The 27915-nt window shown below is 35.5% G+C and overlaps 1 protein-coding gene across 1 annotated transcript in view; it reads left to right on the top strand.

Annotated features, from left to right (window-relative positions):
* Nucleotides 1-27915, top strand: part of KNL1 (kinetochore scaffold 1) — a 108457-nt gene that overhangs the window by 67438 nt on the left and 13104 nt on the right. Inside the window, 7 exon segments of the mRNA XM_027870199.1 lie at nt 6730-6797; nt 8029-8127; nt 19651-19766; nt 21870-21960; nt 22515-22631; nt 23390-23477; nt 27812-27889. Of these exon segments, the coding sequence (XP_027726000.1) occupies nt 6730-6797; nt 8029-8127; nt 19651-19766; nt 21870-21960; nt 22515-22631; nt 23390-23477; nt 27812-27889 (657 nt within the window).

The following is a 27915-nucleotide window of genomic DNA, read 5'->3' as shown; positions in this document are numbered from 1 at the left end:
TGTGTGTGTGTGTGTGTGTGTGTGTGTGTGTGTGTGTGTGTGTGTGTTGTGTTACATTTTGAGTTCCAAATTGTTTCCCTTTCTCCTTCCCAACTCCTTATTAGAGAAGGCCAACATTTGATATAGACATATATGTGGAGCCATACAATACATACTTCCATATATTAGTCTTTCTCTGGAGGGGGATAACACTTTCCTTCATAAGTCCTTCATGGTTGATTTGAATGATCATATTACTCAGAATAGCTTAGTCATTCACAGTTACTCTTTAAACAATGTTGCTGTTACTGTATACATCATTCTTTTGGTTCTGCTCATTTCACGCTGCATTATTTCATGCAAGTCTCTCCGTGTTTCTCTAAAACATCCTGCTCATCATTTCTTACAACATAGTGGGATTCCATCACAATCATACATCACAACATATTCAGCCATTCCCCAATTAATGGGCATCCCCTCGATTTCCAGTTGTTTGCCACAACAAAGAAAGCTGCTTTAAATATTTTAGAATACATAGGTTCTTTTCCTTTTTCCCTAATCACCTTGGGAAACAGACCTAATTGTTAGGTCAAAGGATGTACACAGTTTTATAACTCTTTTGGCATAATTGCAAATTGCTTTCCAAAATGGTTAGATCAGTCCACAGTTCAACCAACTGTGGAATTTATTGCTGTTTGTCGTTCAGTTGTGTCTGACTCTTTGTGACCCCATGGACCATAGCACACCAGGTCCTTCTGTCCTCCACTGTTTACAAAGCTCACGTTCATTGCTTCCATGACACTATCTGTCCATCTCATCCTCTGCCATCCCCTTCTTCTTTTCAATCTTTCCAAACATCAAGGTCTTTTCAAATGAGTCCTATCTTCTCATTATGTGGCCAGTGTATTTAAGCTTCAGCTTCAGTATTTGACCTTCCAATGAATAGTCTGAATTAATTTCTTTAAGTATTGACTGATTTGATCCCCTTGCTCTCCGAGGGATTCTCAAAATTCTTCTCCAGTATCACAATTTGAAAACATCAGTTGTGCTGCTCAACTTTCTTTATAGTCCAGCTCTCACAGCCATACTTTGCTGTTGGAAAAACCATAGCTTTGACCACACAGACCTTTGTTGGCAAGATGATGTCTCTGCTTTTTAGTCTGCTATCCTGATTTGCCATAGCTTTCCTTCTAAGGAGCAAGCATCTTTTAATTTCAAAGCTGCAGTCGCTGTCTGCACTGATTTTTGAGGCCAGTTGTGTAAAATCTGATACTGCTTCCATTTCTTCTCCCTCTTTTTGCCAGGAAATGATAGAACTAGTTGCCATAATCTTAGTTGTTTTTTTTTTTTTATATTGAGCTTCAAAGCTAGCTTTTACACTCTCCTCTTTCACTGTCATCAAGAGATTTCTTAGTTCCTCACTCTCTGCCATCAGAATGGTGGGGGCCATCTCCAGTCATCCTGATGTGTATCTGGCCACTGGACCCAGAGGGTTTGAGTGGACAAAGTGAGGCTGGTGACTTTGCGCAGTTCTCCCTCACTTAAATCCAATTCACTTTCATGTTGTGGCATCACCTCCATGATGACTTGGTCTTCTTTGAGAACGAATGACAAACAACAACCCTGTGAGTGATAGAAGCTGTCCCACTGGGGACCCAACTGGAACTGGCTAGTTGAGCACAGCTTTTTTCTTTTCCATCTTTCTTTCCTTCCTTCTCTCCCTCCCTCCCTCTCTTTTGAAACGTTGCAAGATATGTTGGAGTTTACAGGCTAGATTTCTTTTTTAAGGACCATGCCTTAAACTCAAATCACTCTGATTCTCACTGATTGGTCAACAATAGATCCCAGGCCAAACCCTACTTGGTCATTGTTTGGGCCCTGATTGACTTTGTTAATAGACTTTGGCCCAGTTGCTTCATTAGTTCTCAAGTTACTTGTAGTTATCCTCCACTCTTTTCCAGCAGGTAGGTGGCCCAGTGAACAGAGCACTGGGCTTGAAGTGTGGAAGACCTGAGTTCAAATTCAGTCTCAGATACTTATTAGCTGTATAACCCTGGGCAAGTCACTTAACCCTGTTTGCCTCAGTTTCCTCATCTGTAAAATGAGCTAGAGAAGGAAATGACAAACCACTCTAGTATCTTTACCATGAAAACCCCAAATGGGGTCATGAAGAGTTGGACAAAAACTGAAACGACTGAACAACAGTGTATTAGTGTCCCAACTTTTCTACAACCCCTCCAGCATTTGTCATTTTCCCCTTCTATCATTTTAGCCAATTTGATAGGTATGAATGGTACCTCACAGTTGTGTTCATTTACATTTTTCTAATCAACAATGATTTTTATATGACTATATATAGCTTTGATTTCGTCTTCTGAAAGCTGCTTGTTCATATCCTTTGACCATTTGTCTATTGAAAAATGACTCATATTCTTACAAATTTGACTCAGTTCTCTATATATTTGAGATATGAGGTGTTTATACAAGAAACTGGCTATAAAATTTCCCCCCCAACTTTCTGCTTTCTTTCTAATCTTGGCTACAATGGTTTTATTTGTACAAAACCTTTTAAATTTAGTGTAATCAAAACTATCCATTTTACATTCCACAATGGTCTCTATCTCTTATTTATTCACGAATTCTTTTCTTATCCATAAATCTGTTAGGCAATATATTCCATGCTCCTGTAATTTACTTATGATAGCTTCCTTTATGTCCGGTCATGTATGTATTTTGACCTTATCTTGGTAAATGTTGTAAGATAATGAATGGTCCATACCTAGTTTCTGCCAGGTTGCTTTCAAGTTTTCTCAGCAATTTTTACCACATAATGAGTTCTTATCCTAAAAGCTCAGATCTTTACATTTATGAAATACAAAGTTACTATAACCATTTACTACTGTGTCCCGTTATTTAAATGTGATTTTTTTGTCTAAAAACTGTTTTATAATTATGTTCATGTAGTTCCTGAGTTTGTCTTGATAGATGTATTCCCAAGTATTTTATAGTCTACAGTTATTATAAGTTAAATATCTCTTACTATCTCTTCTTGCAGGGCTTTATTGGTAATATGTAGAAAGGCTGATGATTTACATACTGCTACTTTGCTAAAATTATTGTTTCACCTAATTTTTAGTTGAATCTCTAGGATTTTCCAACTATACCATCATATCATCTGCAAAAAGAAATAGTTTTATTTCCTCATTGTACATTCTGATTCCTTCCATTTCTTTTTCTTCTCTTATTACTATTCGTATTTCTTTTTTAAATATATTTTATTTTCCTCCAATTACATGTTAAAATGATTTAACATTTTTTTTAAGTTTTGAGTTCCAAATTCTATCCCTTCCTTCCTGAGATGGTAAGCAGTCAGATATAGGTTATACATGTGTAATCATGTAAAACATTTTCATGTTAGTCATTTTGTACAAGAAGACTTGAATAAAAGAAAAAGAATGAAAAAAAGAAAGTGAAAAATAGCATGCTTCAGTCTGCATTCAAATAATACCAGTTCTTTCTCCAGGGTCAGATAGTATTATCATTAGTCCTTTGGGCTTGTCTTAGAAGACTTAGATCATTGTATTGCTGATAGTAGCTAAGTCATTCACAGTTCTTCATCAAACAATATTGCTGTTACTGTGTATAAAGTTCTCCTGGTTCTGTTCACTTCATTTTGCATCTGTTCATGTACGTCTTTCCAGGTTTTTCTGAAATCATCCTGCTTGTCATTTCTTACAGCACAATAATATTCCATTACAATCATATACCACAGTTTGTTTAGCCATTCCCCAATTGATGGGCATCCCAGCAATCTCCAATTCTTAGCTACCATTAAAAAGAGCTACTGTAAATATTTTTATAGGTCCTTTCACCCTTTTTTTTATGTCTTTGGGATATAGACCTAGCAGTGGTTTTGCTGGTTCAAAGGGTATGCAGTTTTATGTCATAGTTCCAAAATGCTCTCCATATCAGTTCACAACTCTACCAACAGTGTATTAGTGTCCCAGTTTTCCCACGTCCCCTCCAACATCCATCATTTTCTTTTTTTTTCTTTTTTCTTTTTGTTATATTAGCCAATCTGATAAGTGTGAGGTGGTACCTCAGAGTTGATTTAATTTGCATTTCTCTAATCAATAATTATATAGACCAATTTTTTTCAGATGACAATAGATTATTGCTAGCATGTCCAATATAATATTGAATAATAGTGGTGATAATGGGCATCCTTGCTTCACCCCTGATCTTACTGGGAAAGCTTCTACCTTGCCCCCTTCACAGATAATGCTTGCTAATGGTTTTAGGCTTTAGGTGGATGCTTCTTATCATTTTAAGGAAAATCCCTTTATACCTAGGCTTTCAAGTGTTTTTTAATAGGAATGAGTATTGTATTTTGTCAAAAGCTTTTTCTGCATCTATTAATAAAATCATATTTTTTGTTACTTTTGTTATTAGTATAATCAATTATATTAATAGTTTTCCTTATATTGAACCAGCCCTGCATTCCTGGTAAACATCCCACTTGGTCACAATGTATAATCTTTGTGATATATTGCTGTAGTCTCCCATCAAGTATTTTATTTGGGATTTTTGCATCCATACTCTTTAGTGGAATTGGACTGTAATTTTCTTTCTCTGTTTTTGCTCTTTGTGGTTTAAATATCAGCACCATATTTGTTTCATAAAAGGAGTTTGGTAGGACTCCTTCCTTGCCTATTATTTCAAATAATTCATTTAATATTGGAATTAGTTGATCTTTAAATGTTTGGTAGAATTCACTTGTAAATCCATCTGGTCCTGATGCTTAGAAAGCTCATTTATGGCCTATTCAGTTTTTCTTTGTAAAATAGGTTTATTTAGATATTCTATTTCCTCTTCTGTTAATCTAGGCAGTTTATAATTTTGTAAAAACTATTCCAGTTCACTTAAATTGTCACATTTATTTGGCACATAATTGGGCAAAATAACTCAGTGCTTGCTTTGATTTCATCTTCCTTAGTGGTATTGTTATTACTCTTTTCATTTTTGATACTATTGATTTGCTTTCTTTTTAAAAATCATATTAACTAATGCTTTATCTATTTTATTGGTTTTTTTCCCCCACAAAACTAACCCCAGTTTTATTTATTAATTCAATGGTTTTCTTACATTCAATTTTATTAATCTCATCTTTAATTTTCAGAATTTTCAATTTGGTGTTTAATTGTGGATTTTTAAGTTCTTTTTCTAGTTTGGTTTTTTCTTTTTTAATTGCATACAGATTCATTGGTCTGCTTTTTCTCTATTTTATTGATGTAAGCATTTAAAAATATGAATTTTTCTCTGATTACTGCTTTTGCTGCATCCTATACGTTTTGGTATGTTGCCTTATTATTATTGTTCTCTTTAACAAAATTATTTATTGTTTCTATGACTTGTTTTTTAACCCACTCCATTCTTTAAAATTAGGTTATTTAGTTTCAAATTAATTTTTAATGTTTCCATGATCCCTTATCAAATAGAATTTGTATTGCATTATAATCTGAAAAGGATACATTTATTATTTCTGCTTTTCTACATTTGACTACAAAATTTTTATGCCCTAATATATTGTCAATTTTTGTAAAGGTACCATGCACTTTTGAGAAAAAGATATATTCCTTTCTATTCCCTTTCAGTTTTCTCCAGATGCCTACCATATCTAGCTTATCTACAATTCTGTTCATCTCCTTGACTTCTTATTTATTTTTGATTAGATTTATCTAGTCCTAAGAGGGGGAAAGTTGAAGTCCCCCCACTATTATGATTTTCTATCTATTTCCATCTACAATTCATTTATCTTTTCCTTTATAAATTTGGATGCTGTAACATTTCATTCATGTAAGTTTAGTATTGATATTACTTCATTTTCTATGGTACCTTTTAACATAATATAGTTTCCCTGCTTATTTCTTTTAATTAAATCTATTTTAGCTTTAACTTTGTCTGAGATCATGATTTGTCACCCCTGCTTTTTTTACATCAGTGAAGCATAATAAATTCAACTCCAGATCTTTATTTTTACTCTATGTGTGTCTCTCATTTTTAAATGTGTTTTTTGTAAACAACATATTGTCAGGTTCTGGTTTTTAATCTACTCTGCTATGCATTTGTTTTATGGGTGAGTTCATCCCATTCACATTTAAAGTCATAATAATAACTAGTTGTGTATTTCCCTCCATTCTGTTTTCCCCCACTCTTTCTTTCTCTCTCTCTCTCTTAAATTCTACTTAGATGTTGTTTTAAGTTATTTGGAGGGGAATTTGGAAGAGCCAGATAATTTCCTGCCTTATTCCATCATCTTTACTGTAGATCTGTCTATAGCATTTAACTTAAAGTATTCATCTCTTGGTTTGACAAATAATAGAATTTCTTAGTGTATCAAGTACGTGAATATTGTCTAGACCTTATTTAGTGCTCTGAAATTAATGTTTTGTGAATATAGAATTTAAAGTTTATGTATTTCAGCTCCAAGTCATTTTAGTAAACTCTAAGTTGAGAAACTCTACAAAAATATAAAATGAGTGACAAAGGGTTAGTAAAAATGGACTCATCCTGAACAGTGAAGTTAAACTTTAACTGGGTATAAGCTACCTCTCTATATGGTCCTCGCAGAAAGGTCTGTCTAGATGATTTCAGGTTCAATTACACAAACATGAATGAGAACTAGAGTAGAGTTTGCCAGTGAAGTTCTTTCTGACTTATTTAACTCTTAACTTCTCTTTTTATTCCTAGTACAGCAGAGCAGTCAGATGGAATCACAATTTCTCATGGACCACATTTGTGAAGAGACCTTGAAAGAGGTATGTTAAAGCATTTGAAAAACCTAAAAATCATGTAGCTAATCCAATGACTTTCCATGTTTTCCTTTTAATGTCAGTTAGATGACACAACTTAATGCACTGAGTATCGCCGTAGCTATAAGGATATCCGGGCTATTTTCTCAGTTTTTTTCATGTTGAATAGTAGCACTTTTGAAAGTATTTCTTTCCTCTTTTTTAAATAAATTTTAAAATTTTTGTACATTTATATCACTTTTATTTTCAAATATATCATTTTCTTACCCAGCAAGCCATCCAGTGTAACAAAGAATACTAAAAGAAAAAGGAAAAGAAATATATCAGCAAAGCCAAACAGCATACCACCTGAGGTCTGACAACATACTAAATATTCCCACAGTCAGTCATCTAGCTCTATACACTGCAAATGGAATTATATTTTCTTTATACTTTTCTTAGTTTTTATGATTACAATGTTCATTTTGTGGTTTTATTATTATTATTTCCATTTATATTATAGTCATGTATATTCTTATTTTACTCTGGACTACTTTTAAATCTTCCCATGCTTCTGTGAATTCTTCATATTAATTTCTTATGGCACAGTAGAAATCTGTTACATTCACATAGAGAAATTTGTTTAGCCATGCCCCAATTGATGGGCATCATTTTGTTTCTAGCTGTTCACTACTGCAAAAAATGTTCCTGTGGATATTTTGATGTATATTCAACCTTTTCTGTCTTTGGCCCCCTTGGAGTATATGCTTAGCAGTCAGATCTTTGGGCCAGAGGGTACAGATGTTTTAGTTGCTTTTTTATTGTAATTCCAAATTGTTTTACGGAATGTTAAGGAGAATCTAAATCAGTTTTTTTGCTAAGGGTGGCAGCATATTATAGCAGAAGGAGTAATAAACTAGGAGTCAAAGGATCTGGATTCTAGTCCTGGTTTTACAAATAAATATCCATGTGGCCTTGGAAAGATCACATAATCCCTCTTAACCTTCAGTTTCCTTTTCCCTAAGGTGGTGTGTTTCTGCTCTGAAATTCTTTGAATAATTTATGCTCATTTACTGTATACCCTGGAAAATAGGAGTGATTATATTTTCTGGATAATTCACATATATTGTATATATTAATAAACATGGATAAAGTGCTTTCATCTCTTTGGAAGAAAACTGTTAAGTAAATATGAATTGATAATAGGCAAAAAGAACATATTTCAAATGATAATACAACATTTTCTTTTCTTCCTCAGAAACTCCATGATGGTAGGATCACAGTAAGAGAATTCTTCACACTTCTGCAGGTCCACATTCTAATTCAGAAACCCCGACAGAGCAACCTTCCAGCCAATGTAAATTGAAATCTCTTTTACATACTTTACCTTTCTTTAAATTTTGTTCTACTTGATTGCTTAGTAGTACCAGTATAGACATTGAAAAAAAAAAATGTTTTAAGTTTAGTCTAGTGGGAATTTAGTCTAGTCCCCCAATTTCGAAGTTAGAATACCAGGATTCAAAACTAGGCTTTGATTTTTTTTTTTTTAACCATCTGTGTAACCTTGGACAAATTATTTGGTTTTTCTGGGGCAGTTGAAGTAAGGTATTTCTAAGGTTTCTTCCATCTCTTATGATTTCAGTTGACAAGACTTTGCTGAAAGATAAATTTCTTTACTTTTTTAAAAAAGTTTTGATTATGAACTTAATCACGAACCATCAACAAATTAAAACATTTTATTATGCAAAGAACAAAATTGAAACTATTAACTTCTGTTAATGTGCAGGCTTTTTAAGGTAGTAATAAAAATTTGTCTATATGTCTCATTCTGCATTTCTGGTCCTTCACCTCTCTGTCAGTAAATAGGTTCCATGCTTTAGCATCATAGCTCACTGCATTGAATAGAGTTCTGTAGTCTTTCAGAATTGTTTTTCTATAGATTATTGTGATCATTGTGTAAGTTGTTCTCCTGATTCTGCTCATTTCATTCTGTATCATTTGTGCAAATTTTCCTAGTTTTCTCTGATTTCATCATATTCCTCATTTCTCTTGGTATAATATTTTGTTAGATTCAATACCATAATTTTTCAGCTGTTGCCCAGTGGATGGACACCTGCTTTTTTTTTTTTCCAATTCTTTGATATAACAGAGTGCTTCTATAATTATTTTTGTACATGTGGATATTTTTCCTCTGTCTTTGACCTCTTTGGGATATGTGCTAGTAATGGCTACATCTCTTTTAAGTAAACCAATAAAACTTGAACTTTGAGAAGCCAGAAAACGGAAGATGAATCCTCTTATTTTGAACTAGCATAGAAACAGTCAGTCTTCACTTAAGAGTTTTCAATAATAAGATTGTGCTTTTATTCACAATTCTGACCTTAGAAAGAACTACATATATATATATTTTAAGATATATGACCAGGCGTGGTGGCACCTGCCTGTAATCTCAGTTACTAGGGAAGCTGAGGCTACCTGATGTGAGTCCTAGAGTTCTGAGCTGCAAGTGGCTATACCAGTCTGATGATGCTAAGTTCAGCATATCAGTATGGTGAGCCCCAGTGGCAATATGATGCCACTGGGTTGCCTAAGGTAGGGTAGACCAGACCAGTTCGAAAATGGAGCAGGTCAAAGATCTTGTCAGGGCCATCATGGTCTCTGCACGTCTAGCCTGGGGGACCTAGATTTTTAAAATAAAAATAAAGATGTAGACAACTTTCCGTTATTAAAGGGTTGTTATCAAGTTTGTGTGTTAATGCAGTATGCTTGTTTTAGGATTTTAGCTCTTTTTTTTTGTTTGTTTTCTTAAGCACATTCGCTAAAGAGTGTGTGTGTGTGCGTCTGTCTGTCTGTCTGTATCTGTGTCTGTATGTTTATTGATAAAAGTAGAACCTCAGAATCTGGCTTTGGGAATGGGGAGAGGGAAAAGGGAAGGAATTGTTTAATGTTGATTTATTACAAAGTAAAATGAGCTTTATCTGGTTTTAGGATGTGGGCTGGGGTTAGTTTTGTTAGTTTGGGCTGTTAAAACAGTATGGTACTTTGGGCTGATACAAAAAGAAAAATATATGATATATGATAATATATATTTATAATTTAATAATATATTATATATAAAATATGATAAGATCAAATTGAGGGAAAACCAATTAAGCAATTATTACTTTGAATGTTAGTGTGCTGAATTTGCCATTAAAAGGAAATAAACTGCAGAATGAATTAGAACCAAAACCCAACATTTCACTGCTTGCAAGAAATAAGTCCAAAATATAGGGATTTGTACAGATTCAAAGTTAAGGACTGGAATAAAATGTAACATGTAACTGAATCCAAAAAAGCAGGAGCTGTAATCATGACTTTGGTGGTTTAAAAAAAAATTCTGAATCTAGCAAATCACCAAATACAGTTAGCATTCCATTTCAAAGTAGAACATAAAAAAAGGATTGTAAATGAGACTGAATCTCTGTTATATATGGTTTGCTTTTCCTTTTAAGTATATAATTCAACATGTCACTTTCAAAGCTGCCTTGCCTATTTCTTCCTGTTCTCATCTGAGCATTTAAAAAATTGCTTCAGTGACCCTCTTTTCTTTCTTTTTTTTTAAGGAAACCTGTCATGAGCTTCCTTTCCCTCCTAACTCCTTCAATTGGGAGGGAAGAAAAAGGAAAAATAAGCAAGATCTTATAACAAATATGCATAGTCAAGCAAAACAGATTCCCATATTTGCTATGTTGCAAAATGTATTCTGTGCTTTGAGTCCATCACCTCTCTAGAGGTGGGGATAATGCTTTATCAGCAGTTATCTGGAATAATAGTTGATCATGCAATTACTATTTTGGCTAAGGCAAAAAATAAATAGATACCATTAAGTGAGATAAAGGGACATAATTAAAGGCACAGATAATAAAACCCTACAGAGACCTCTTCCTATATCTCACTGTAGCTTGGAGATGACCCTCTGTTCTTTCTATTTATTTATCAACAATCACTCCATAAGCTTTTGAATTTTAAATTTTTCTCCCCCATTCTCCTCACCTCCCTCCCCAAGATTGCATGCAATCTGATATAGGCTATACATATACATTCCTATTAAACATATTTTCACATTAGTCATGTTGTAAGGAAGAATTAGAACCAATAGAAGGAACCACAAGAAAGAGGAAACAAAAGAAAACAAAAGAAAAAAAAAGAGCAAATAGTATGCTTCTATCTGCATTCAAACTCCATAGTTCTTTCTTTGGGTGTAGATAGCATTTTCTACCTTGAGACTTTTGTAAATGTCTTAGACCCTTACATTGCTGAGAAGGACTAAGTCTAGCAAAGTTAGTCATCGTACAACATGGCTGTTACTGTGTACAGTGTTCTCCTGGTTCTGCTCACTTCACTCAGCATCAGTCCGTACAAGTCTTTCCAGGTTTTTCTGAAGTCTGCCTGCTCATCATTTCTTATAGCACAGTAGTATTCCATTATATTCGTAAACCACAATTTGTCCAGCCATTCCCCAATTGATGGGCATCCTCTCAATTTCCAATTCTTTGCCACCACAAAAAAAGGCTGCTATAAATATTTTTGTACATGTGGGTCCTTTTCCCATTTTTATGATCTCTTTGGGATACAGCCCTAGAAGTGCTATTGCTGGGTCAAAGGGCATGCACATTTTTATAGCCCTTTGGGCACAGTTCCAAATTTCTCTATGAAATGGTTGGATCATTTCACAACTCCACCAACAATGCATTAGTGTTCCAATTTTCCCACATCTCCAACATTTATCATTTTCCTGTTTTATCATGTTGGCCAATCTGATAGGTGTGATGTAGTAACTCAGAGTTGTTTTGATTTGCATTTTTCTGATCAATAGTGATTTAGAACATTTTTTCATATGACTATAGATGGCATTAATTTCCTCATCTGAGAACTACCTGTTCATATCCTTTGACCATTTATCAATTGGGGAATGACTTGTATTCATTTAAACTTGACTTAGTTCCCTACATATTTTAGAAATGGGCCCTCTGTTCTTAAAGGCTAAAACAGAAGTGAAATACAAGCTCTCTTAGTTTCCACCATCCTAAAAAGCTTGAGATTATTGTCCTAGCAACAGACTAGCTCAGCTTTTCAAGGACCAGCCCAGTTCTGAATGGTCAGCATTATCACCAATAGGTTGACCACTTCATGATAAATTCTTTTGCTTTGTCAACTCATGAAACAATGATTAAAAAGTGGCCCTTAGCCCTAGGCTGCCTATTTATGCTTCTGCAGTGAAAGTGGCAGAAAAGGAGCCAAATATGCTAAAAATCACAGTATTTTTAGTCTGTCAATAAGCATTAACTCCACTCTTGGTACTCTAAATATGAAATTCTTGTCTAATGTCTTGCAAGTGGGTGCAATGCTAGAGGAACCGAATCATATCCTTCTGGACAGTTTGTTATAAATGAAAGCAGAAGACAGAAAGAAGTTGCAGCCAAATGACAGGCTGGCTCATAGTTCTTCTTTGAAGAGGCAAATAAAGGACTTGGCAGAATTGGTTTCATCATATATCCAAAGTCAACAAAAATGTCATTTTGATGGAGTGTTCAGGCCCCAGCCCTAAGATCAGGTCTCTGGAAGCCTCCCAATTTCTCAGTAGGCCCCTGTCCTGTGAGAAAATTTTCTCTTGTTGCAGAACACATTCTCTTATCAGAACAGATAGAGGGGTGCCTGACCCAAAGACTCTCTTGTCACCAAATCCCTAAGGTCCATGCCTCTGACTATTCCCTCAGTGTCTGGTATACTCCCTACACTTTTCCCGTCCATGGCTCCCAAAGACACCTGGACCTCTAGATTACCTAATTAATATCCCTAGCATTACTTTCCTATGCCCCTTTTCCACATAAGTCCTAGCACCATCCTAATTTTCTCTCAGGTTATATAAGGACCCTTTCCTGCTTTTGCTAAAGCATTACAATAAACTTTTTGCCACTTGACTAAGAGAAGGCTTGAATGTGTGAATGTATTCCAGGCAACTCTGCCTTGGCATTCTCGGGGTCCCAGCACCCCAAACCTCTGCAATTTCATAGGACATTTGGTCTTCTCTTATAGTAGTGTTCATTAGTTAATCAACAAACCCTTATTAAACACCTGCCTAGCATTGTGCTAGGCATTGGGGATATAATTACCAAAAAATGAAACAATATGTACTTATAATAAGCTTACATTCTAAAGAAAGAGACAAGTACATATATAAGTGTATATAGCATAAATATAAAGTGAATAAAAATAAATAGAAAGTTGTTAAATACAAGGTAGTTTGGAGAGGTTCTAGCAGTTGAAGGAATTAGGGAAGATTTCATGCAGAAAGGAGTACCTAGGGGCAGCTAGGTGGTGCAGTGGATAGAGCACTGGCCCTGGAGTCAGGAGGACCTGAGTTCAAATTTGGCTTCAGACACATAACACTCACTAGTTGTGTGACTCTGGACAAATCACTTAATCCCAATTGCCTTGCCAAAAAACAAAACAATAACAAAAAAAAAGAGTACCTGAACTTTCTTAAAGGAATTATTAGTGATTTGGAGCATTTTTTTCCATATGATTGTTGATAACTTGGGTTATTCTTTTGAGATCTCCTTGTTCTTTGACTATTTATCTATTGAGGAGCGGCTCTTGTTTTTATATATTTGAATTAGTTCCTTACATATCTTGAATATAAGACCTTTATCAGAGAAACTTGATTTAATAATTTTTCCTAGACAATTGTTTCTTTCTAATTTTAACTACATTGTTGTTTTTTTGCGCAAAAACTAATAAAATTTATGTAATGAAAATTATCCATTTTATCTTCTATGTCAACTTGTGGCCTTAAGGCCACATGTGGCCCTCTAGGTCCTTAAGTGCGGCCCTTTGACTGAATCCAAACTTCACAGAACAAATCCCCTTAATAAAAGAATTTGTTCTGTAAAACTCTGACTCAGTCAAAAGGCCACACCCAAGGACCTAGAAGGCCAAATGTGACCTCGAGGCCACAGGTTCCTCATACCTATGATAATCTCTCTCTCTTGTTTGGTCAGGAACTCTTCCTCTATCTAGGATTGCAAGCAGTATTTTCTTTTTTGCTCTTCTAATTTATTTGTGTTGTGACCTTTTATATCTAAGTCTTGTATCCACTTGGAGTTTATCTAGATTTATGGTATGAGACACTGATCTAAAATTTATTTTTACCATACTAATTATTAGTTTTCGTAGCAGTTTTTGTTGAATAGCGAATCTTTACCCGGGTTGTTGGGGTCTTTGGATTTATTGAACATTACTACTGTGTTTGCCTTGTACTTTTATCTGTTTCACTGTTCTACTCCTTGATATTTCTATTTTTTACCAGTACCAAATAGGTTTGATTATCCTTGCTTTCTTCCCATTTTCTTCCATTAGTTTCCTTTGAGATTCATGATCTTTGGTTCCTTCTGGTGAATTTTGTTATTTTATTTTATAAAATTTTTCTATTTTTGACAAAATAATCTTTTGGTAATTTGATTGGCATAGGATGGAATAAGCAAATTCATTTTAAATGCTGCTGTCATTTGTAGTGTATTGACATGGCCCAGCATGAGCAATTAATATCTCTCCAGTTATTTAGATCTATATTTATGTAAAGAATGTTTTGTAGTGATCAGATCCAGGGGCAACCAGTAATAGCTGAGCTCCTAGGCTGCCAAGTGATACCAGTTTTTGAGTGATGCAAGCATTTACAAATCTTTATAGGTAAGTGAAATGAAATAATTATTACAAAAGAATGAAAGAACTTAAAGAACAAAAGGATCCCCTTCCCCCAACCATGAGCTGAAAAGGCAATTTATTTCTTCATCTATAAACTTAGGGGGACTAGATGACTTCTAAGATCCCTTCTAATGCTAAATCTTGATCTTACGATTCAGTTAAATGTTAAACTAGGAGAGCTCTCTAGTTAAAGGAAATCATAAATAGATAAAAGGAAGAATCCTTTTGTAGTATCAATATTCACACTTAATTGATCAATTTTAGTTAGTTTGAATTTGTTTGTATCTATCATACCCTTTATGTAACAGACCTGGGGTGGGGAATCGGTGGACTTGAGGCCACATGTGGCCTTCTAGGTCCTTGGGTGCAGCCTTTTGACTGAGTCCAAGTTTTACAAAACAAATCCTTTTAGTTCTGTTAAGTCTTTTAATAAGCACAAAGTTTAAATAGAGCACACATGTTCAAATTATTACCAGTGTTACCAGTGATCTCAACATGTACATTATGAGTTAAACCTATGTGAATATTTGTGTGTGTGTGTGTGTGTGTGTGTGTGTGTGTATTTTGGCTGATGATTTGTCTGAGTTTATATTCTTCAACTTCACTGAAGTTGCTAATTGTTTTAATTACCTTTTAGTTGACTCTCTAGGTTTTCTAAATAAACCATCATATCTTCTGCAATAAGTAAAAGTTTTGTTTCCTTGTTGCCTATGCTTATTCTTTCAATTTCTTCTTCTTGTTTTATTGCCAAGAGCTAGCATTTCTAGTATGATTTTGATAGTAATGGTAATAATGGACATCCTTGCTTCACCACTGATCTTATTGGAAAAGCTTCTAGCTTATTGCCATTACAGATAATGTTTGTTTTTGGTTTAGGTAGATACTACTTATCATTTTAAGGACAACTCCATTTATTCCTATGCTTTCAAATGTTTGTTGGGTTTTATTTTTTTTTAATAGGAATAGGTGTTGTATTTTGTCAAAAGCTTTTTCTGCATCTATTAAAATAATCATGTTATTTTTGTTATTAATATGGTTGGTTATGCTTGTGGTTTTCCTAATATTGAGCTGGTCCTCCATTCTTGGTATAAATCCAGCTTGGTCATAGTGTATAATCAATTGTTCTTTAAATATTTAGTAGAATTCACTTGTTAATCCATCTGGTCCGGGGTTTTTTTTTCTTTTGGGTGTTTATTTATGTTTTGTTCAATTTCTTTTCCTAAGAAATTTATTTAACTATTCTATTTCCTGTTCTGTTCATCTGGGCAATTTATATTTCTGTGAATATTCATCCATTTCATTTAGACTGTCAGTCTTATTAGCATATTTAATAATTGCTTTTATTCCTAAATTGGTTGTGAATTTACCTTTTTCATTTTTATACTAGTAATTTAGTTTTCTTTTATTATTCAAATTAGCTAATTATTTATCTATTATTGATTTTTTTAAAATAGCTCTAGCTTTAGCAATTTAATGATTTTTTTAACTTTAAATTTTGTTCATCTCTCTTGATTTTCAGGACTTCTATTTTGGTGTTTAATAGGGAGGGTTAATTCATTGGTTTTCTAGGTGGTTTTTTTTTCTTCAATTTGCTTGTCCAATTCATTTATCTGCTCTTTCTCGTTCATTGATGAAAGAATTTAGAGATATAAATTTTCCCCTAATTACTGCTTTGGCTGCATCCCACAAATATTCATCTGTTTGTGAAGTTTTTATGTCCTAATACATGGTCAGTTTTGGTGAAGTGTCATGCATAGTGGAGAAATAGATATATTTCTTTTTATTCCCATTGAATGTTCTCCAGAAGTATAGCTTCTGTCTAACTTTTCTAAAATTCTATTCTGGTCCTTAACTTTTTTCATATTTTTTGGTTCAATTTGTGTAAGTTTGATAAGGATGAATTGAGGTTCCTCTCCCCCCATTATAGTTTTGCTATCTATTTTTTCCTATAATTCATTTAACTTTTCCTTTAAGCATTTAGATACTATGCCATTGTGTGTGGGGGGGGATATTATTGATATTAATTCATTGTCTATGGTACCTTTTAGCAAAGTGTAGTTTCCTTTCTCATTTTTTAAATTAGATCTATTTTTTCTTTTGCTTTGTCTGAGATTGTGGTTGCTACCCTTGCCTTTTTTTAAGTAAACTAAAGTATATTAAATTCTGTTCAAGTCCATTATTTTAACTTGATATGTATCTTTCTGTTTCAAGTTTCTTGTAAACAACATATTGTTGGATTCTTATTTCTAAATTTACTATCCTCTTCCAATTTATTTATGTTCATCCCATTCACATTCACAATTAAGATTGTTAACTGTGTATTTCCCTCCATCTTTTTCTCATATATTTATCCTCCTCCGTTTTCCCCTGCCCTCTCTTCAAGAGTATGTTTTCCTTTTCACTAATGCCTCTTTTAATTTACCCACCCCTCTTATTCTTTCCTTTTCCCTTAACCTCTTTCCTTAAGTAAGATGTAATTCTGTTCCCAACTGTGTGTATGTGTATTCTTCCTTTCTTGAAGTAGTTCAGGGGCAGGTCGGTGGCACAGTGGATAGAGCTCCAGCCTTGAAGTCAGGAGGACCTGAATTCAAAACCGGCCTCAGACACTTGACATGCTGTGTGACCCTGAGCAAGTCACTTGACCCCAATTGCCTCGCTGAAAAGAAAACAAAAGAGAGAAAAACCTTTAAGTAGTTCAGATGAGAGCAAGGTTCAAGTGTCATCTACACCTCCATTTCCCTTTCCTTATTGTATAAACTCTTTTTTGTACACCACTTTTGTGAGATAATTTTCCCCAATCTTCCTTTCCCTTCTCCCTTCTCCCTTCTCCCAGCACATTCCTCTTTCTCACCCATTCAGTCTTATTTTGACATCATTGAAACACAACAGAATCACACCTAGGCATTCTATCTAATTAGACTTCCTCTATGATCCCTGGTGATGAAAAAATTCTGAGGGGCAGCATATATCATCTCTTCGTATGAGAAGGTATACATTTTAACCTTGTTTAGTCCGTTATTATTTTTCACTCATATTTACTTTTTTATGCTTCATCTGACTCCTTTGTATGTAAAATTTTCAACTTAGATCCAGTCTTTTCATCAGGAATGCTTAGAAGTTCTCTTTTTTTTTTCTTTTTTAAAGATCAGTTTTTTCCTTTGTAGGATTACCAGTTTTGCTGGGTAGAGTATTCTTTTTTTTTTTTTTAAGGCAGTTGGGGTTAAGTGACTTGTCCAGGGTCACACAGCTAGTAAGTGTCAAGTGTTTGGTCTAAGGCTGGATTTGAACTCAGGTCCTCCTGACTTCAGGGCCAGTGCTCTATCTACTGCACCACCTAGCTGCCCCCAAGGATAGAGTATTTTTGACTGTAAGCCTAGATCCTTTGCCTTTTGGAATATAATATTCCAAACTCTCTTCCTCTTTATGGTAGTAGCTGCTGAATCTTGTGTGATCCTAGTTATGGCTCCTTTCTTTCTACTTGCTTTATCGTATTTTCTCTTAATCTGAGAGTTTTGGATTTTAGTTATAATATTTTTGGAAGTTCTCATTTTGGGATTTCCTTCAGGAGGTGACTGGTGGATTCTTTCAGTTTCCATTTTGCCTTCTGATTCTAAGATAGTTTTCTTTTATGATTTCTTGAAATATAATATTTAGGCTTTTTAAAAAAATGACTTTCAGGTAGTCTGCTGATTCTTATATTATTCTTTCCTCTGTTTTCCAGGTCCATTGTCTTTATGAAATAATTCACATTTCTCTACCCCCCCCTTTTTTTTTTAGACTTTTGACTTTGTTTTATTACTTCTTATCATTCATAGCATCATTAGCTTCCATTTGGCCAGTTCTCATTTTCAAAGAGTTATTTAGTAAGGTCTCGTACCCCTTTTTCCAAGCTGTTTATTCTCTTTCCATATCTTTTTTCCCTAGATTTTTTTTCCAGTTCTTTTTTCTACTGCTCTCATTTGGTTTTCAAAATCAATTTGTAGTTCCTTCTTTAACTCTTCTAGGAGTTAACAAGAATTTGTTGGACTTGTTTCTTTCAGGCTTTGTTTATTCTTTTTTTGTTTTAATCATTCTCTTCTTCTTTGTATCCTGAGCTTCTCTGTCACTATAATAGCTCTTTATAGTTGAGTTCTTTTTTGTTTGTTTATTTGCTCATTTTTGCAATGTACTTTTTGACTTGGAAATTTAAAGTAGTGCTGGGTTTTTCATACTTGGTGGGGGGAAATGGGGATTTCTAACCTGAACTTCTGTCTTCTTATGTGCTTTTGTTATTTTCATAGCTCCAGTGGGGAGTCTGTAAACTTTCAGTGCACCCAAAGTGGTATGATCAGTGGAGAGGTCTGTTCACTGACGTCTGGTCTGAGTTTTTTAAGTTCTTGGCCCAAGTTTGGGTCTCAACTTGTTTCTAGTTGGGAGGTTCAGCAGCCTGCTGATAGACTCAGTAACTTTGAGCTGCTGGTATGCCCCCCAGGTTCAGAGTAACTGAACTGCAAGTTCCCCTTTGGTCTGTGGTGCTGTCCTCAGTTCCTAGGATCAGAGCCATCCTGTACTCAATATACATCTAAGGTCAGTGTTCGCAACCACTCCTCTTCACCTATGGATCTGTGAGACAGCACCAGGTGGTAGGTGACAGAGCTGCCAGGTGGCACCTGTGCTTATACCCAGCACTTGCTCAGGGATCCTTCAGGATCTCTTTCTGGTGCCCTGTCTTGACCCTCTCTCAGTCCCTAGGTGCTAGAATGCTCACCTATACCAGCATTACAGTCACAGGCACACTCCTCAGTGTCCACAGACTTCTGTATCTCCCTATGCAAATTACTATGACTTTCCTTGGTTTTCTCAATCAGAATTCAGTCTACTGCATTCTCTAGGTCTTTGTTAAAGAGGCATGGGAAGAGAGCTAAACTCTTCCTAATGCTTCCTCTCACCCTGGTATTGCTGAATTTTTACATTTTGGATAGTTTTTTTACCTTGTTAATAAAGTGGATTAGGGTGTTGTTGTTGTTGTTGTTTCTATAGACTAATTAATCATAATAAAAATTCAGGAACTTAGTTCCTGAACATGAATTTGTCTATAATTTTACATTTCTGAAGTGCTTTGGAATTTACCTTTTTGATTTGTTTTTTCTTTCAGTTTGCTACAAATGTGCCATCTACACCAAAAGACTTAATGTTAAGTCAGTATGTTTACCGGCCCAAAATACAGATTTATAAAGAAGATTGCCAGGCTCTCCGTCAAAAGATTGAAGAGTGAGAACACATTTGCTTTCTTTTTTTTTTTTAATTTATTTTGATTTATCAATAATCACTTCCATATGCTTTTGAGTTTAAAATTTTTCTCCCCCTTCCTCCCCACCACCCTCCCCAAGACGGCGTACAATCTGATATAGGCTATACATTTAAATTCATATTAAACATATTTTCACATTAGTGATGTTGTAAGTAAAATTTAAAACCAATAGGAGGAACCATCAGAAAGAGGAAACAAAACTCAAAAGAGGAGAAAAAAAAATAGCAATTCAACTTCCATAGTTCTTTCTTTGGATGTGGATAGCATTTTCCATCACAAGGCCTCTGGAGATGTCTTAGATCCTTGTATTGCCAGGAAGGGTTAAGTTTATCAATACTAGTCATCACACAACGTGACTGTTGTTGTGTACAACGTTCTCTTGGTTCTGCTCACTTCATTCAGTATCAGACCATACAAGTCTTTCCAGGTTTTTCTGAAGTCAGCCTGTTCATCATTTCTTATAGCACAATAGTATTCCATCACATTCATATACCACAACTTGCTCAGCCATTCCCCAATTGATGGGCATCCTCTCAATTTCCAATTCTTTGCCACCACAAAAAGAGTTGCTATGAACATTTTTGTACATGTGGGTCCTTTTCCCATTTAACACATTTGCTTTCTTGAGTGTAGTAAAAGAGATGTTACGGTTTTTTAAATCAACATCTCTTAATTAGTGGCATGGTACAAAATGACTTTTGAGTAGGTCCTCCATTTTTAGACTTGTATAAGAAAACATAACTTACAGCATTGACATATCATTACCTTATACTTCATATTAAAGTTGAATTTGAGAAAACATCTGAAAGTAAAGATACTCTAGCCAACCAGCCACCAAACAGTTATTAAGTGCCTACTAGGTAGCTGGGCAAACAAAGAAAGGCAAAACTAATCCCCACCTTCAAAGAGTTCAGAGTCTAATGAGGGAGACAACTTGCAAACAATTATGTACAAACAAAATATTTACAGGATAAACTGGAGATAATCTCAAAAGGAAAGGCACTCATCATCCTTTTTTAAAGGTATTTGCTAAGTGTGAGGGACACAGAGACAAAAGCAACACAACCCCTGTCCTACTGTGACTGGAATTCTGATAGGGGAATGTGATAAATGTATAAATAATTAGAATATAAGATCTTCTTAATCTGTATATGGGACCAGATGTCAAATTCATACCTCTACCTTTTGGCTCTCGTTTACATGCAAAAATAGTGTTCCTTTCAGACCAGTGAAGTAAATCTCAGTTCTTCAACTGAAGACTTTATGTGCACAAATGCTATAGGAAAATTAGCAGTTGGACACATCCAAAACACTAAATATCCTCCAATAATTATTTTTAAAACCTAGAAATTTAAGTCACTTAATTTTTTTTATACTTACCTGAATCAGTGGGTACTTATTGATTTGTCCAAGTATATTTCCATAATCTGCTTAAATTTGTTATTTTGCCTGTGACAGCATTTGGATTTGTCTAAAATGAATAGGTAAATCTTAATAGAGTATCATCTGGATTTTGTCCATGGCATAACCATGTACTGTATCCTGCTACATCTGTCAAAAAAATTATTTTTATTTATTGACAAATGATTGGATCCCTGTGATGACAGTTAACCTCACTGTTCTGTTTTTTAACAAGTGACAATGGGAGATGGAGGAAAGGGTCTTTCTTGGTTATGCATTCTGATTAGAATATTCACAATAGCTTTGGGAAAGTGTAGTAATGAAATGGCTAGATTCCAGAGATCTCAGAGTTACATTTCCAGGTTGGGATATGAAATCAATTATTTTTGAAAAGGAAGTTTTTAGATTTATTACATTCTACTGTCATTTTGCAAGTTCTGAGGAGTGTTTAAACCAAGGAAGGTCGTTGTCCAGGAATGGTTTTCGTATTCATTATATGGAGCAGAGTTCAGAATTGGTTGATAGTATCGATTAATGACGAAGGAAGAAGTTATTTCTTTTGCTTCCTAGCATATTTAGACATCTATGGTTTTAAAGAATGTGTACAGCTCGTTTTGTGCTTTTCTGTCACTTTATTCTCATGAACTCTTTCAATGCTTTAGATTAAAGCTCCATGCCTTGAAACAGGATAAATTACTGGTGGACGTGAATAGGAGCCTATGGGAAGTAATGAAGGACTGTTCTGATGAAGAGGTACTTTTATTTTGAATGTTGAAAATGTCTAAACTGATTCCCAGTGTTTGTTATGAAATATATAATTCACAGATGTGTGACTGTAATAAATTTTTCTTTTTGAATTCTCTCTTAATTGAAACTTAATTCAAAAAAGTCTTTTTAAAAATTTTGTAAATGTGATGTGAAGTTTACTTGTAATCAAGTTTTCCCCCTTTTATATCTCATAATAGACTTAGATAAGGAAAAGTTTAGAACACAGCTGGAATTTGAATGATTGAATAATAAGTAAACCATTCAAAACTTGACTGTTATGTTAAATAGGGTATCCTTACTAGACAGTTTTATATTCAGTAGTTTGATATGGATCTCAGCCTAAGAATGGAACTCAAAAGTCCTGGGTTCTGTACTGAAACAAATAAATGAAATTACATTTACAAAAGAGAAGAAGCCATGAGAATTAGGCTTGGATGACTAAAGGAAATTTTGGGTTGTGTTACCTACCCACCATACAGCAGCTGAGCCTACCCCATCCAAATGACTGTTTTGATGCAATGCCTTATTCTTCCCTACAGCTAAAGACATTTGGAGCCCATCTGAACAAAATGAAATCACGTTTTGCCAAGAAGACTAAAGTTTTTGCTCACCAAGGGAAAGTGGTTCTATATAGCAAACTGGTACAATCAGCAAAGGTAATTTTGGCATAAAAAGAGCAATCAGAATTACTTCTTTGTGGTAGTAATCATGAAATTGGCAAAAATGTTTGGAGAAGTGTGGAGAAGGTTATATTGGTAGGGAGTAGTTCCTAGGAAATCTGGCCCATGAATAAACCAGAATAGATATGCAAATCTGGCACATTAGGGAAAATATCCCCATCCCTGTTCTGTGCTCTAAGGGAACACGATCCAGGTGTCCCAATGTGAGGACCATCATTTGGAACTGATTCTATTTTTTTTTTTTTTTTTTTTGGCGAGGCAATTGGGGTTAAGTGACAGGGTCACACAGCTAGCAAGTGTCAAGTGTCTGGTCTGAGACCAGATTTGAACTCAGTTCTTCCTGACTCCAGGGCCGGGGCTCTGTCCACTGGGCCTCTTAGCTGTTCCGGAACTGATTCTTCAAAGACACGATCCTGGTAAATGTGTGTCAGGATGCCATTGTCATAGATCAGTCAATCAACAAGCATTTATGGTGCACCTGCTATGTACCAGGCATCGTGGTGGGCACTAAAGATATAGATACAAAAAGTAAAATAATCCCTATTTACAAGCTTCTTACATTCTAATAGATCATCTTTCTTAACTTACTTAGGTCTATTATTCTTTCCAAGTTTGGAACAAGAAGGATTCCCTTTTTATTCTAAGATGTGCTTTCCTGTCCATCGTGTCACTTGAATTATAATAGTTTTTCACTTTAACTTGGGCTAATCTATTTGCATTTATTTTGTGATTAGATTGAACGGGAGAAACTTCAGACAAGGATGGACAAGATGGATTCTGTACTCAAGGAGGTGGATACCTGTCTTGCTGCTCTGGACCTGGGTAAAAATTTTTGGACACATTTTCAAAGTAGAGAGTTAAGGCAGCTCATATCTTCTCTCCTCAGAAACTTTCTTTTCACACTATAAATACTGGGTTGAAGCAAATTGAAGCCCTTCTATTCTGATGACTCATAACCTAACCAATAAGAACAGTGTAGGCCACTAGATTGCTTTAGAAAACTGTTCATTCCTTTTTTGTTTTTAGAAAATGAACTTGAGGGGCAGCTAGGTGGCGCAGTGGATAGAGCACCAGCCCTGACGTCAGGAGGACCTGAGTTCAAATCCAGCCTCAGACCAAACACTTGACACTTACTAGCTGTGTGACCTTGGGCAAGTCACTTAACCCCAATTGCCTCACTAAAAAAAAAAAAAAAGATAATGAACTTGACTCAGCCTGATGATTAAGCCTTTTTAAGCACTGAGTAAATTACTAAATAACCAACACCCCATGACCTACTGAAAAGACAGTAAGCACATAAAGCCACAATCTCAGAGCTCTCAGCTACCAGTTATTGAGATATTTTTTGAGTAGCTACTTTGTGCAAGATATTTACTACTAAGAACACAGAGACATGTAAAATAGAGGCCCTGAACTTAAGGAAATTATCTTGTCCATACATCCCTAAGCCTTAACAGAGGATAAATCAGCAACTGGAAAACTCTCCCTCTTATAGCCTTCTGTGGCATTATTTTCCAAATTGTGACTAAGAATACTCATGGCATTTAGAACACCCCTCCATTTACCCCTTCCTCTTCTCTCCAGATTTTTGAAGTCCCCTTCTCTGCTGTAGAGGATTTAGGAACAAAAAATAAGGGATGGGATAAGAAATACTTTGATACTTCCAAAACCTGTGATGTTATTTATATAGGTACTCCCTCCAGTGGTGCAGACTGCACCCTGTCTTTACAGAAGAAATAATGGAGAAATAAAGAAATTGCAGCCTTCAAGGAGTAATAATCAAATCTTACCATGAAAACTATCCTGTGGGGCAGCTAAGTGGCACAGTGGATAGAGCACCAGCCCTGAAGTCAGGAGGACCTGAGTTCAAATCCAGCCTTAGACCAAACACTTGACACTTACTAGCTGTGTGACCCTGGGCAAGTCACTTAACCCCATTGCCTCACCAAAAAAAAAAAAGTTTAAAATAGTAAAAGAAGAGACACTAGAAAAAATTCTTTAGGGGTTAAAAACTCCTCTCTATACTCCCCACTCCACCTCAACTGAATCTCTCTCCTCATTATGTCAACCTCTGCCCCCTCCAGTGTCCCTTTTCCCTACCATTTTCTACCCCCAACCCCCAAACTGCAGAGTACCATTTTCTTTTTTTTAATCTTATTTAATAATTTTTCCAGTTACCTGTAAAAACAATTTAAGCATTCTTTTTTTCTTTTTCAAGTTTTGAGTTCCAAATTCTCTCCTTCCTTCTCCTCCCCTTAACCCCCATTGAGAAGGCAAGCAATTTGACATGTATAGTCATGCAAAACACATTTCCATGTAAGTTATTCTGTGAAAGAAATCATAGACAAAAAACCTCAAGAAAAATAAAGTGAAGAAAAAAATGCCCTTGATCTGCATTTCTCTGGAGAGAGACAGCACCTTTCATCATAAGTCCTACAGAATTGTCTTCAATCATTGTATTGCTGAGAATAGCTAAGTTATTTGTAGTAGATCATCATACAGTATTGCTGTTACTGTATGCAGTGTTCTCCTGGTTCTGCTTATTTCATTTTGCAACAGTTCATCTAAGTCTTTCCAGGCTTTTCTGAGAGCTTCCTGCTCATCACTTCTTTTTTTTTTTGGAGGGGGGAGAGCAATTGGGGTTAAGTGACTTGCCCAGGGTCATACAGCTAATAAGTATCAAGTGTCTGAGGCTGCATTTAACTCAGGTCTTCCTGACTCCAGGGCCAGTGCTCTATCCACTGTGCCACCTAGCTGCCCCCTCATCACTTCTTATAGCACAATAGTATTCCATCACAATCATATACAAAACTTGTTCAGTCATTCCCCAATTAATGGACATCCCCTGAATTTCCAGTTCTTTGCCACCACTAAAAGAGCTAAATATTTTTATACACATAGGTCCTTTTACTTTTTGTTTTTTCTCTTTAGGATATAGACCTATAAGTGATATTGCTTGGTCAAAGGATATGCATGGTTTTATAGCCCTTCAGGCAAAGTTCCAAATTGCTTTCCAGAATGCTTGAATCACTATATAATTTCACCAAAGTACATTACTGTTTTAATTTTCCCATATCCCCTCTAACATTTGTCATTTTCCTTTTCTGTTATATTAGCCAATCTGACAGGTGTGAGGTAGTAGTTCAGAGTTGTTTCAATTTGCATTTCTCTTATCAATAGTGATTTAGAGCATTTTTTCATATGACTATGAATAACTTTGATTACTTTGAAAACTGCCTGTTCATGTCCTTTGACCATTTGTCAATTGAGGAATAGCTCTTATTTCTATAAATTTGGCCTATTCTGTTTTTTAAGGTGTTATATTCTTCGGTATTTTTTGGTGCCTCCTTTACCAAGCTGTTGACTTTTTTTTCATTATTTTCTTGCATCACTCTCATTTCTCTTCCCAATTTTTCCTCTTCCTCTCTTACTTGATTTTTAAAATCCTTTTTGAGCTCTTCCATGGCCTGAGACTGATTCACATTTTTCTTTGAGGCTTTGGATGCAGGAATTTTGACTTTCTTGTCTTCTTCTAATTGTGTTTTGTTTTGTTTTGTTTTTGTTTTTGTTTTTTGGTGAGGCAGTCAGGGTTAAGTGACTTGTTCAGGGTCACACAGCTAGTAAGTATCAAGTGTCTGAGGCCAGATTTGAACTCAGGTCCTTCTAACTCCAAGGCTGGGGCTGTATCCACTGTACCCCCTAACTACCCCTTCTAATTGTGTTTTGATCTTCTTTGTCACCATAGTAACTTTCTATGGTCAGAATTTTTTTCTGTTGTTTATTCATTTTCCAGTCTATTTCTTGACTTTTAACTCTATGTTAAAAAGTGGGGCTCTGCTTCCCAAGTCGAGAGGGCACTATCCCAAGCATCAGGTTTTTTGTGCAACTGTTTTCAGAGGTAATTATAGGAACCTGTAAGTTTTTGGCTCTTCAATGATCTAGGCAGAGGCACACCTCTGCACTGGTTTGTGAGCAACCACAAGCACTCTTTTTAATCCTGGTACAGTGACCAGAGTCCCTGCTCCCTTCAACCACAAGCCCTGCTATGCTAGTGCTCATCCTTACACTGGGACTAAGACCCAGAACTATGACCCAGATCCAAGTATAAGCAATGCAACAGAGTCTGGCCAGCAAAGTGACCCCTGTAAATCTCCTGACCTATTGTCCCTTCCCCTTTTTGTTTGTAGGCTGAGAGGTCTGGAAACTACTACTAGTTTCACTGATTCAATTGCCCCAAGGCCTACTCCTGGTTTGCTGAAGCCCAGTCTGCACTGGCACGGCCTACTTGGATTGCAGTTCTGTCTCACCCTGGTGCAACAGACCTATCCTGCTGACCTTCTAAATTGTCTTGGGCTGGAAAATTGTTTCACTCCATCTTTTTGTGGGTTCTACTGCTTTAGAATTTGTTTAGAGTAATTATTTAAAGGCATTTGGAGGGGTTTGGTGGAGAGCTCACGTGAATCCCTGCCTTTACTCCACCATCTTAGCTGTGCTCTGCACCATTTTCTACTTGGCTAGAGAGGCCACTCTCTACTGATGAAAGCATAGGACAGATTCACCAGGAACAGAGAAACAGCTACTCTGTTCCAGTGAAGTTGGTTACAGAGGAGATTGGTTTTAATATATTAAATTTACTGCTTATTGATATTGTCCAGAACAACATTACCCCAAAAAAACGCTAGCTATATCTCAGATACCTCAATAGGCCCTTGGGAAAATCTTATTTTACTGCTATACAGCTTAAAATAACATTTGACTTTTTCTAATATTATTCTTCATTAGCATCTTTATCCTGTGTTTTGATTCTAGAGGAAAGATAGTTCTTATGTACTTTGTGTGTAACAGAGATACCATTCTTCTGCTAGTTCTCTCTTTTAAGACATTGATTCTTGGGGCAGCTAGGTGGCGCAGTGGATAGAGCACTGGCCCTGAAGTCAGGAGGACCTGAGTTCAAATCCGGCCTCAGACCAAGCACTTGACACTAGCTGTGTGACCCTGGGCAAGTCACTTAACCCCAGTTGCCTAAAGAAAGAAAAAGAAAAAAAAAGACATTGATTCTCAACATCTGTGGTTGTTATGTAAATGCTTATTTTACATTAAATGTTACGGTAAATGCTTATTGATGGAGTTACTCTAATGCATGTTTTCTCCTTTAGAAATTAAGAATCTGGACAAGAATGAAGAAGATATCCCTATGGCAGAGTGGGATTCTGAAATGTTAGCTACAGAGAAGGGTAACTACGCCAATTAACATGACAAT

Source organism: Vombatus ursinus, unplaced genomic scaffold (assembly GCF_900497805.2).
Source record: "Vombatus ursinus unplaced genomic scaffold, bare-nosed wombat genome assembly UNPS02014794.1, whole genome shotgun sequence".
NCBI lineage: Eukaryota > Metazoa > Chordata > Mammalia > Diprotodontia > Vombatidae > Vombatus > Vombatus ursinus.
Note: the sequence above shows the minus strand (reverse complement) of the source record. Positions and strands in the feature narration are given on the sequence as shown.